This window comes from Phacochoerus africanus, chromosome 1, assembly GCF_016906955.1.
Source record: "Phacochoerus africanus isolate WHEZ1 chromosome 1, ROS_Pafr_v1, whole genome shotgun sequence".
Taxonomy (NCBI): Eukaryota; Metazoa; Chordata; class Mammalia; order Artiodactyla; family Suidae; genus Phacochoerus; species Phacochoerus africanus.
In genome coordinates this window covers 226,609,474-226,622,503 of record NC_062544.1, presented here as the reverse complement: position 1 = coordinate 226,622,503, position 13,030 = coordinate 226,609,474, and the positions used below count along the sequence as shown (strand labels likewise).

The following is a 13,030-nucleotide window of genomic DNA, read 5'->3' as shown; positions in this document are numbered from 1 at the left end:
TGTATGACCTTTAGTAAATTAACTTAATTACTTAATCTTTCTATGCCTTTGTTCTCTCAACTATACAATGAGGATGATCTCGCAAAGAGATTTTTTTTTTGTGTGTGTGTGTGTGTTTTTGCTATTTCTTGGGCCGCTCCTGCGGCATATGGAGGGTTCCCAGGCCAGGGGTCCAATCAGAGCTGTAGCCACCGGCCTACGCCAGAGCCACAGCAACGCGGGATCTGAGCCGCGTCTGCAACCTACACCACAGCTCATGGCAATGCCGGATCCTTAACCCACTGAGCAAGGGTAGGGACCAAACCCGCAACCTCATGGTTCCTAGTCGGATTCGTTAACCACTGCGCCACGACGGGAACTCCAGAGATTTTTAAATAAATATTAAATGAATTAATATATGTGGAAGTCCTTTGAAGAGCCCCTAACACATCTTCAGTAATCAGTAACCATAAGGTATTATAATTGAAGGTGAATCAGTGTTGGCCAGATTTGGACCTTTTCTCACTTCTTTCATGGAGCTCTTAGTATCTCCTGTGAATAAATATTGAGGAAACATTGAAATAATGTATTTATATGAAAGGTTATCAAGGTATCAACTTGTTTCAGGCAATTTTCATGCATCTACCTCAGTCTGACTTTGTGTTGTGGATTTCATGTAAAATGTACTCAGCAAGAGACCCTTAGGAGCTTATTGCTGGTGCAGGAGAGGTGGTTCTGAATGCTAATCCCTTTGTACATTCTCCCTGAGAAGACCAAACCTCTCCATTTTGGGGTGGTAACAGGACCGAGGATCTCTTACAGTTGCTTCATCCTTTTGCAAAATCTGATTTTGAGGACTGGGTTCTCAGGACTACTGCTGTTTCTTGAGTCCTTCCTACAGCCTCTTCACCACTGCCTTCTGTGCCTGCTTTTGAGATAGTTAACCTGATGGTTCTTGCCTCTAGTTTTGTCCCTAAAGGAAGTCATATTTTCTCTAAGGAAAGGGAATGGAATGCAGAGGAATCATTTAATGGTTTAAGATTGATTATACATTCACTGATGTTTAGTATAGATGTTTTCAAGTTATGGAGTATCAGTAATAGAGAAGTTTGGTCCTTTTTTTCCTTTTGCATGCTCAAGAGAAGTACAGTGAGATTCTCAGATGTCATAAATATCATATGTCATTTACTTTCTTTCATTGTTACTTCTGACAAAGTTGGAAATAACATTTTTTTCCAAGAAGAAAATACATTTTTCTTAAGTTATAAAATTCATACTCTTTGTAAAAACTCAGAAAATGTAGAAAAGTATACAAAGAAATAAAAATTGTCCAGATGCCAACCATTCAAAGATAGTGACTGTTACTTTTCCTGTAAGTATCTGGCCATGTTCTTTATAGTAGAATTTTATCTTAATTAGAAACAATAGGAGAGGAGTTCCCATCGTAGCTCAGTGGTTAATGAATCAGACTAGGAACCATGAGGTTGCGGGTTTGATCCCTGGCCTCGCTCAGTGGGTTAAGATAAAGGATCCAGCATTGCCATAGGCCATGGTGTAGGTTGCAGACGTGGCTGGGATCCCGTGTTACTGTGGCTGTGGTGTAGGCCAGCGGCTATAGCTCCAATTAGACCCCTAGTCTGGGAACCTCCATATGCCTCAGGAGTGGCCTTAGAAAAGCCAAAAAAAAAAAAAAAAGAAAAGAAAAGAAGCAATAGGAGAAATATGTGTGGAAACTTACTTTACCTAGCATCTAAAAAGCTCTGGTCAGCTAAATAAGCATGTTGCTTTGTAGTATGGAACTCTCAACTTAATCAAGTCTCAATTTTAGCAGTAATCTCTGATTGCAAAGTCAGTCCTCTGACTAGGATAGTATAACCCTTTAATAAATTGTGTCTCGAGTCCCAGTTGTTATTCTGCTTTCTGAGCGGCCAATGGAAACCTGTATCTTCCCTGGAGCTGCTTGTGTTGCTCAGTGCTGCTCAAAGATCTCATGGGGCAAGAAGTATAAGGATTTTATTTATGTGCTTTTGCTTTCTTTCATCAACTTACACACAAACAATGCAAGAAAGTACATTGCCATGTAGTTTATATTTTTCACACTGTTCTATTAAGCCTAATTATAAAACTGTTCTACTTGAATACTAACATAGCAATAGCATTCATACTTTAACACCTAACATTAAATTTGTTATGGAAATGACATATCTTTATTAAGACATTCCCAGAAAGTACAGATAGCAGTATACATTGAATATAGTTTAGTTCCTTAACAGCAAAGCCAACTGTGTTCTTGTAAGTTTGCTGTGAAATTTTCCGTTTTAATCTTTTCTCCCTCCCTGTACTCTTATGTGACTTTTCTCTATTTTTCTTTTCCTTTCCAGTTTAGTTACTGGTCTTGAGAGATGGGTGAGTTCTCTTCTTTGAGGTGATGGGGCAGGTGTTGTCTAGGGAAACTAACTGGGTTTGACTCTCTCCTTTGACCACCCCACAGTACTGACTGTTCCATTATTTTTGTCCTTTGTCCCCATTCCCTTTGACTTAATTGATTCACATGTTGTTAACTGTCTGTGAGTTCTTTTTGTATGATATTCTTCCTAAATTTATTGTTCATTAATGTGTAAGAATATGACTTTAGGATGGTCTGTATTATCTGCCAATATTTTGTGGACTAAGTAGTTCCCATTGTGGCTCAGTGGTAATGAACCCAACTAGTATCCATAAGAATGCATGTTCCATCCCTGGCCTTGCTCAGTGGGTTAAGGATCGGGCATTGCGTGAGCTATAGTGTAGGTTATTGACACGGCTTGGATCCTGTGGTGCTATAGCTTGTGGCGTAGGCCAGCAGCAGCAGTTCTGATTGGACCCCCAGCCTGGGAATTTACATATGCTGCAGGTGCAGGCCTAAAAAGAAAAAATAATAATAATAATAAAATAAAATTATGGATTGAATTGTAAATGTAATGCAAACATAACAAACAAATTTTTCAAAAATAGGTATTTCCAAGTGTCTTTATTAAAGAGCTCACTGTTTGCCTTTTAGGGGTTGGGGAAAGAGGAACCCCAAAGTGAAAAACAGATCAAGAGTCCTTCATTAACTTCAGAAAAGAGGTTAAGTAGAATGCCATCGAAATCACTGGACTTGAATAAAAATGAATATCTTTCTTTGGACAAAAGCAGCACTTCAGATTCTGTTGATGAAGGTAAAGAATTTCTTATAAATTTTAATCAAATTTCTGTTATGTCTTTTAATGTTTACCATTGTACTACGTATATACAGATTTAGAATTTAGTTACATTAGGTACAATCTCACTCTATAAAAAATCAAATAGGGTGGAAGTTAATAGGAAATAGGGGAAGGGGGCTGGTAATCTAACCCATCATCTCCACTTTACAGAAGCCTGGAACTTGAAAATCTTCATCACATTTAGCTTTTAACATTCCACTCCTTAAGTCAGTGGAGATGGAGCAGGAGCACTGGAAAAGCAGATCTTTTTTTTTTGTTTGTTTGTTTTACCCATGACTCTTTTGTAACTGAAATTTATACCTCATAATCTTCCTCACCTGTTTTTCTCCTCCTCAATCCCCTTCTCCTCTGGCAACCACTTGCATATTCTCTGTATCTATGACTTTGTTTCTGTTGAGTTATATTTGTTCAATGTCTTGTTTTTTATATTCCACATATAGGTGAAATCATACAGTATTGGTCTTTCTCTATCTGACTTATTTCACTAAGCATGATACCCTCTAAAACCATCCATGTTGTCAAAAATGGCAAGATTTCTTTCTTTTTTATGGTTGAGTAATATTCTATCATATGTGTGTGTATATATATATATATATATATATATATATATATATATATATATATACGTATATATGATATCTTCTTTATCCATTTATCTCTCAGTGGACACTTAGGTTGCTTCCATATCTTAGCTATTGTAAATAATGCTGCAGTGAACATGGTGGGGTGGATATGTCTTTTACAATATGTGTTTTCATCTTCTTCAAGTAAACACCCAGGGGTAGAATTGCTGGATTGTATGGTAGTTCTATTTGTAATTTTTTGAGGAACTTATATACTGTTTTCCATAGTGTCTTCACCAATTTACATTCCCACTGACAGAGCTCAAGTGTTCCCTTTTCTCCACATAGTCACCAACACTTGTTATTGGCTATCTTTTTGATAACAACTATGCTGTTAGATGTGAGATGATACCACATTGTGGTTTTGATTTTCATTTCCCTGATGATTAATGATGTTGAGCATTTTTTCATGTGCCTTTTGGCCAACTATATATCTTCTTTGGAAAAATGTCTACTCAGGTCCTCTGTCCAATTTTTTTTTTTTTTTTTGCTTTTTAGGGCCACACTCGAGGCATATGGAAGTTCCTAGGCTCAGGATCCAATTGGAACTACAGTTACTGACCTACACCACAGACACAGCAATGCGAGATCCAAGCTGCATCTGCAACCTATACCACAGCTCATGGCAATGCTGGATCCTTAACCCACTGAGCAAAGCCAGGGGTCGAACTGCATCCTCATTGATCCTAGTTGGGTTTGTTAACTGCCGAGCCATGCCAGGAATGCCCTCTGTCCATTTTTTAATCAGGTGTTTCTTTTTTTGTTTTTTTTGCTGTTGAGTTGTATGAGTTCGTTATATATTTGGGTATTAATTCCTTATTGGATATATCATTTGTAAATACCTTCTCCCATTAGTAGGCAGCCTTTTCATTTTGATTATAATTTCCTTTGCTGTGCAAAGGCCTTTTAATTTAATATAATTCCATTTGTTTATTTTTGATTTTATTTACCTTGCCAGAGGAGACATATCCAAAAAATAAATAAATAAATACTACTAAGAAAGATGTCAAAGAATATACTGCCTATATTTTCTTTTAGAAGTTTTATGGTTTCAGGTCTTATATTTAAGTCTTTAGTACAGTTTGAATTTTAAAAAACTTTAATAAAAATCTGTATAGTGAAACACTATAATTTTACTAGTTTCTTTAACTATGAGAGAGAGAGAAAGATTTAAGAGTAGAGAATATAGTTAAAATAAAAAGCAGCTGCTTAGAGGAAGCTTTATAGCAAATTGTGTTCTCTTTCTCTAATTTAGAACCAATAACCTGGGGCTTGTCAAGGCATTTTAAGGGATCTTTTTTTTTTTCTTTTTTGGTTACGCCGAGACATAAAGTTCCTGGGCCAGAGATGAGATCCAAGCTGAGTTGTGGACCTCCCGCAACACCAGATCCTGTAACCCACTGTACCAGGCCAGGGATTGAACCTGTGTCCTGGCGCTGCAGAGATGCTGCTGATGCCATTGAGCCACAGGAGGAGCCCCCCCCCCCCTTTTTTTAAGTATTGACATTGCTGTCAATGAAGTGAGGAGACAATGGGGAAGAGCAAGGATAGTGACTGACTTCTTTCAAATTTTCAAATTTCAGGAAAGGGAATAATGCCAGTGGACTTCTGCTATACCTGCTTTTGTACCAGCATGTTATATTAATACTATACCAGAATGTTGGTAATGGGGATGTTGTGGTTTGGATCTGTCCGACAGTGTTTGCTAGTCCACTTGCTGTTCAGGTTAGACCTAGTTGGGAACCCTTGAAGGCTGTTTACTATTAGTGAAAACCAAATCCATGAAAACCAGAGCTAAATCCAAGCCATATATAAATCAAATCCAAATCAAGTCCAAATCTAAAGTCAAATCCAAATCCAAAACCATACGAAGGCCAAATCCATGAAAACCAAATCCAAATCAGACCTTGGTTTGGAAACACTAAATTATCTTTTTTTTTCTTTACTTAATTAATTTTATTACATTTATTTTATAGTTGTACAGTGATCATCACAACCCAATTTTATAGCATTTCCATCCCAAACCCTCAGTGCATTCCCCCACTACCCACCCTGTCTCATTTGGAAACCATAAGTTTTTCAAAGTCTGTGAGTCAGTATCTGTTCTGCAAAGAAATTCATTGTGTCCTTTTTTTAGATTCCACATGTAAGTGATAGCATTTGATGTTGGTGTCTCACTGTCTGACTGACTTCACTTAGCATGATCATTTCTAGGTCCATCTATGTTGCTGCAATGCCTTATTTCTTTCCTTTTAATGGCTGAGTAGTATTCCATTGTGTATATGTCCCATATCTTCTTTATCCACTCCTCTGTCAATGGACATTTAGGTTGTTTCCATGTGGCTATTGTATAGAGTGCTGCAATGAACACTGGAGTATATGTATCTTTTCAAGTCATGCTTTTCTCTGGATAGATTCCCAGGAGTGGGATTGCTGGATCAAATTGTAATCCTACTTTTAGTTTTCTGAGACATCTCCATACTGTTTTTACACAGTGGTTGCACCAATTTATATTCCCACCAACAGTATATTAGGGTTCCCTTTTCTCCATACCCTCCCCAAAACTTACTGTTTGTAGATTTTTTGATGATGACCATTCTGGCTGGTGTAAGGTGGTACTTCATAGTGGTTTTGATTTGCATTTCTCTAAAAATGAGTGATGTCGAACATCTTTTCATGTATTTTTTGGCCATCTGTATGTCTTCTTTGGAGAATTGTCTGTGTAGATCTTCTGCCCATTTTTTGATGGGGTTATTTGTTTTTTTGGTATTGAACTGCAGAAGGTGTTTATACATTTTTGAGATTAATCCCTTGTCAGTGGCTTCACTTGTAAATATTTCCTCCCATTCTGTGGGTTGTCTTTTCGTTTTGTTTAGGGTTTCCTTTGCTGTGCAGAAACTTTTAGGTTTAACTAAGTCCCCTTTGTTTATTTTTGTTTTTACTGACATTACTCTAAGAGGTGGATCAGAGAAGATGTTGCTGTGGTTTGTGTTGGAGAGTATTTAGCCTATGTTTTCCTTTAAGAGTTTTATAGAATCTGGTCTTATATTTAGGTCTTTAATCCATTTTGAGTTTATTTTTGTGTATGGTGTTAGGAAGTGTTCTAATTTCATTCTTGTACATGTGGCTGTCCAGTTTTCCCAGCACCACTTATTGAAGGGGCTGTCTTTTCTCCATTGTATATTCTTGCCTCCTTTGTCATAGATTAGTTGACTGTTTGTGTGTGGGTTTAATTCTGGGCTTTCTATCCTGTTCCACTGATCTATAGTTCTGTCTTTGTGCCAGTACCGTATAGTACCATTGTAGTATATCTGAAGTCAGGGATCCTGATTCCTCCAGCTCCATTTTTCTTTCTCAGGATGGCTTTGGGTATTCTGGGTCTTTTCTGGAAAACTGAATTATCTTTGATGAAAACTAAATACATACTCTTAAAACATAAATAAAAATAAACAAGTTACTAAAAAAATCAGAGACTGCATTAAGAAGGCAGTTGTTGAGGTATCACCTCATACCAGTCAGAATGGCCATCATTAAAAAGTATACAAATAATAAGTGCTGGAGAAGATGTGGAGAAAAGAGAACTCTCCTACACTGTTGATGAGAATGTAAGTTGGTGCAGACCCTGTGGAAAACACTATGGAGATTCCTCAGAAAGCTAAGGCTAAAGTTAGCATATGATCCAGCAATCCCATTCCTGGACTTATATCCAGTCAAAACTATAATTCAAAAAAATACATGCACCCCTGTGTTTACAGCAGCAGTATACACAATAGCCAAGACATGGAAACAACCTAAATGTCCATCAACAGATAAATGGGTTAAGAACATGTGGTACATATGCAAACCGGAATACTGCTCGGCCATAAAAAAGAACAAAATAATGCCATTTGGAACAATGTGGATGTATCTAGAGATTATCGTACTAAGTGAAACAAGTCAGAATGAGAAACACAAATAACCGTGTAATATCACTTATATGTAGAATCTAAAATATGACACACATGAACCTATCTATAAAATATAAACAGACTCACAGACATAGAAAACAAACTTGTGGTTGCCAAGGGGGAGGGATTTGGGGGAGGGATGACGTGGGAGATTGGGGTTAGCAGATGAAAGCTATTACACATGGAGAATAATCAACAAGACCCTACTATATAGCATGGAGTACTGTATTCAAAGCCCTATGATAAACCATAATGGAAAAGAATATAAAAAAAGAGTGTGTATACACATACACACACACACACACACACACACATGAATCACTTTGCTGTATAGCAGAAATTAACATAATAGTGTAAATCAACAATATTTATTTATTTATTTTTGGCTTTTTGTCTTTTCAGGGCCTCACCTGCAGCATATGGAGGTTCCTAGGCTAGGCGTCTAATCAGAGCTGTAGCCACTGGCCTACGCCAGGGCCGCAGCAGCACAGGATCCGAGCAGCATCTGCGACCTACACCACAGCTCATGGCAACGCCAGATCCTTAACCCACTGAGCAAGGCCAGGTATCAGACCCACCGCCTCATGGTTCCTTGTTGGATTCATTTCTGCTGTGCCATGATGGGAACTCCAACAATACTTTAATTAAAAAAATTTCACACCAGAAAAAAAAAAAGGCAGTTGCTTGAAAAGATATTTGAGTGGAAGTCTTTTTTTAAAGGATCAAGCACCATGAATGACTAGACTCTCTTAGTGTCCTTGTCATTCATGCTTTGGTGGAATTAGTTATCCCTTGTCTGGATGAACCTCTAACTGTAGGAAGACCTACCCTGGCACCCAATGGCCAGACACATAAGTGACACCAAAATGAGTATATTTCCCCCCCTTTTTCTCTCTTCCTCTTTTTATAAAAATGGTGCTTAAAAAAAAAATCCTTACATTCTTTTTTGAGTTCCTATAAAATTAACATTAGTGATAATTTACATAAAGGAGAACATTAAAACCCTTTAGAAAGAAGGAAAGAAAGAAAGAAAGAAAGAAAGAAAGAAAGAAAGAAAGAAAGAAAGAAAGAAAGAAAGAAAGAAAGAAAGAAAGAAAGAAAGGGAGTTCCCGTCGTGGCGCAGTGGTTAACGAATCCGACTAGGAACCATGAGGTTGCGGGTTTGGTCCCTGCCCTTGCTCAGTGGGTTAACGATCCGGCGTTGCCATGAGCTGCGGTGTAGGTTGCAGACGCGGCTCGGATCCCGCGTTGCTGTGGCTCTGGCGTGGGCCGGTGGCTACAGCTCCGATTCGACCCCTAGCCTGGGAACCTCCACATGCCGCGGGAGTGGCCCAAGAAATAGCAACAACAACAGCAACAACAACAACAACAACAACAAAAAAGACAAAAAGAAAAAGAAAGAAAGAATAATAGCGGTGTCATTTATCTGCTGCATATTAGTCCTAATTCCATTTTGATTCTACTGACGCCCTTTTAATTTGTTTGACTTTATAGCAGTGAGACCTCACATGTAATGTTCAGCCTTCTTTTTGTGGAGGCTTGCTTTAAGGTATATGGAATGAATTATTTTTCTTTTAGATTATCATTAGCTAACCAATTAAATATGCCTGTTGCTTTTCCTAAGCTGGTTCCAACATCTCAGGCTTATCATACTAAGTGTGTATTATAATGAATTTGTTTTTTGTTTTCTGAAAATTGTGAGGTTATGAAGATGCTTGAAATAAATGAACTGGGGAGACAATGGGAAAGGTCAAAAGAAGGAAACCATCCCAGGAATTTTGGAAGTATGTTTGTGGATTGAGAGGGAGCTAGGGAGATGGCAGATTATTTCCAACTGACCATCATTTTGTTTAAAATGATAGTATTTTGATGTCCTGTTGTGAGTAGGCTGAGTGAGAAAATAAGAGGATCTCTCTTTTTTTTTTCTTTCTACCACCTGTAGACTGTAATCTTTGGGAGGGGGGCTCAGGGCTGTTCTGATGCAGAGATTTCCCTCTAGACCCAGGCCTCCCTGAGAGCAATCACAAAGCAGAGCATCGTGAACTACCTCACAGAGGGACCTAAAGTCACTCCTATCCCAGCCCCTTGGTGTGGAGTTTAAATGAAGCCCAGACAGGAAAATTTAGCTGAGGATCTGCTTTGACTTTTTTGTGTGTGTGTGGTTTTTACTTGACACTAGGCAGTTTAAAACTCACCAAGATTGAAGGGTACTCTTTTTAGGATGAGAAGATGCTGAGAGTTTCCTAGCAAATGTAGATGGGTTGACACAATATATCCATGTCCGCAAGTACAAGAAAGTTATGATTTGGATGGTATAATATTTGTGTTGCTGTCAGGATTTACTTCTCCCACCTGGCCTGCTCTGTCATGTCGTGGATAGTCTGTGAAACATGTGCCCCAGGAGACAGGGCCTTGAGTGGAAGCTGGCAAACTGGTGGATGGTGTGAGACCCCTGGCCTCTGTGATGATGACACAAGTTAAATTAGGGATTAGGACTTGATATGACAAGGTTCCCTAACCAAAGTCACCTTGTTGAGAAAATAAGCTAAATCAGGCAAAGATTAGGGAGAGGCACCTCAGAAAAGCAGAACTGGAGTCAATGATCGGTAGCTGACAGAGCAAGGTGAATTAGAGGCAATGCCACTGAAAGTTAAAGAGGAAGCATCAAGTGATACTTATTAATTAATAACCTCTGGGGAAAATCAGAGAAAAAGCCATGAGATAATCTAGGCATGAGACTGAACCAGGTAACCCTGACACAGTTACAGAGTCAGGTTTTTGAACAACATTCTCAAATTAAAATTGGTCTTTCAGGTGTAAAGAAAGCCTGCAGTCTGAGCCATGAAGACAGTAGATCACCAGTTTTTTAGAAAATGGAAGATAAAGCAAATTGAGTGCCCTTAGTTATCCACTTAAACTGCAAATTACCTGCTTTTCTTTCTTTCCTTCCTTCCCTCCCTCCCTCCCTCTCTCTCTCTCTCTCTCTCTCTCTTTCTTTCTTTCTTTCTTTCTTCTTTTTAGGGCTGCTCCTGCAGCGTATGGAGGTTCCCAGACTGGAGGTCAAATCGAAGCTGTAGCCGCTGGCCTACACCACAGCCACAGCAACACCAGCTCTAAGCCTCGTCTGTGACCTATGCCACAGCTCATGGCAACACTGGCTCCTTAACTCACTGAGCAAGGCCAGGGATTGAACCTGCATCTTCATGGATACTAGTCAGATTCGTTTCTGCCTTGCCATGATGGGAACTCCACCTGCTTTTCTTGTATACCTACCTAGTACATTTTTTATTCACTCTCAAAACATTATCAGCATGTAGTTTCAGTATTACTCATGTCCATGTCCTTGTCATATTTATCTGTCTCACTTTTCTCACCATTTCCACTGACCACTTGCAAACTGATATGTTTGAAATACAAGAAATACCAACCTGTTCCTAAGTGGAGCAGTATTTCTTTCCCCATTTAAAATACCACCTGCAAGTTTAATATGTTCCAGTGGCATTATTATTGGTGATATTCCTGAGTAGGAGGCTTAAAGTACCATGAATCCAGTGAATAATTCCAGGTGGAAATAGTTTATTTCATATCCTTACTTCCTTGAACAAATTTACATACAAAAGGTATTATTATTAATTTCCAGCAGTGATACCACAAATTATATTTTTATCAGTCATTTTATAGAAAATTTTATCTAATCCTGGGTTTTAATTAAAATGTGAAGATATTGTATTAAAATACTTATATGGGTGTAATTTGTTTCCTTTTTAAATGTGAATAAGAAACTTTTGAAAAATTGTAGTTCCAGGACTCCTTAGAGAAATGGCTAATTCTGGAGCTGGGGTGGGGGATATACAAAATGTACCTGGAGCATCTTGTGGTGCCCGACTATAGAGAAGTGCTTAAACAGAAAAAAAAGAGGCGTGTCAAAAGGATGCAGGAGTCAACCTGAAAGAGCTTCTAATGGCCAAAGGAAAAAAAAAAAGAAAAAAAAATGTGAGCAGCAAGATAAATAATGATAGTACTAGATTATAACTAAAGTATAAAATAGCTGTTCATAAGTCCATACTGATACAGATGATTGAGTAAATATATAACTGGGGGAGAAAGCACAGTCTTCTTTACAAAATTCCAAATAGTGTATGTAGATGCTCCCTGTCTAGGAGCTGGAGCTTAATTCTCACCCACTTTGAGTTGGGGCTGAACTTAGCGACTCATTTCTAACAAATAGAATGTGGAAAGGGAAACATAGTACCTTTTCAGTGGAGAAGCCTGGCAGACACCACCTTAATCAAGGGATCAGGTTGACATCATCATCAGGCATGTTGATGTGTCTACCCCTTGAGTATGAGAAGGGCACTTCATCTCTGTGGTGTCTTCCCCAAAAGCCAAACTACAATCTAATCATGAAAAAAACCTCAGATGAACCCAAATGGAGGGTCATTCTGCATAATACCTGACCCGTGCTTTCCAAATGTATAAGGCCATTGAAAAACAAGGAAAAATAAAGACTGTCATAGATTGGAGGAGATTAAGAAGATAACAGTAAATGCAACATGATATTTTGGTATGGATTCATGTACAGAAAAGGGCATTACTGGAAAATATGGGAATAAAGCCTAGCTTAGTTAGTTGTACCTTTAAAACTATTAAAAAATAGAAAGTTTAAAAATATGGTTGTACATTTAAAATGCTGTAGTTAAAAATAGACCCTTAGATATTTTTTAGTGTTTTCAGTAGTCACTTATTCATTCAAAAATAGTTATTTAACACATATTATGTGCCAAGCATGTAATATACTTAGGTATCTGAGATTAACATAGCCCCTGCTCACATAGAATTTAGAGTCTAGTGCAGGAGAGAAACAACAAAGTTACTAAGCCAATAAAAATATACTCACAAGTCGAGATAAGTTCTGTGAAGGTGATGAGCAGGATTAGTTGCCTATACTTGTTTGCTTTCTTTATGAATATATGAATTATTTTTACAGCGAACATATGTTACTTCTAAGTTAGAAAAAAGCTATTTCTCAAGCCTAATTGGGAAGTTACCTCACAGAACCTTAGCAAATTGCCTAGTTTCAGTGATTCATTTCTGTGCCAGAGGAGCTGTTACTTGAAATTGCAGTGAATAGCTTTTGCCTACACATAGCATTGTTGCAGGGAAAAGAGAAATCAATGTCTACCTGCTATTCCTAAATTCTTTGTACCCATAGCAAAATATACAGACACAACCTATT

At 38.1% G+C, this 13,030-nt stretch overlaps 1 protein-coding gene across 4 annotated transcripts in view; it reads left to right on the top strand.

Annotated features, from left to right (window-relative positions):
* The window catches only part of GRAMD1C (GRAM domain containing 1C), a 104,954-nt gene that overhangs the window by 67,995 nt on the left and 23,929 nt on the right, over positions 1-13,030 (top strand). For all 4 annotated transcript variants that reach the window (XM_047792147.1, XM_047792128.1, XM_047792156.1 and 1 more), the window contains one exon: positions 3,020-3,179. In XM_047792147.1, coding sequence (XP_047648103.1) covers positions 3,020-3,179 — 160 coding nt within the window. The remainder of the gene's footprint in view (positions 1-3,019; positions 3,180-13,030) is intronic.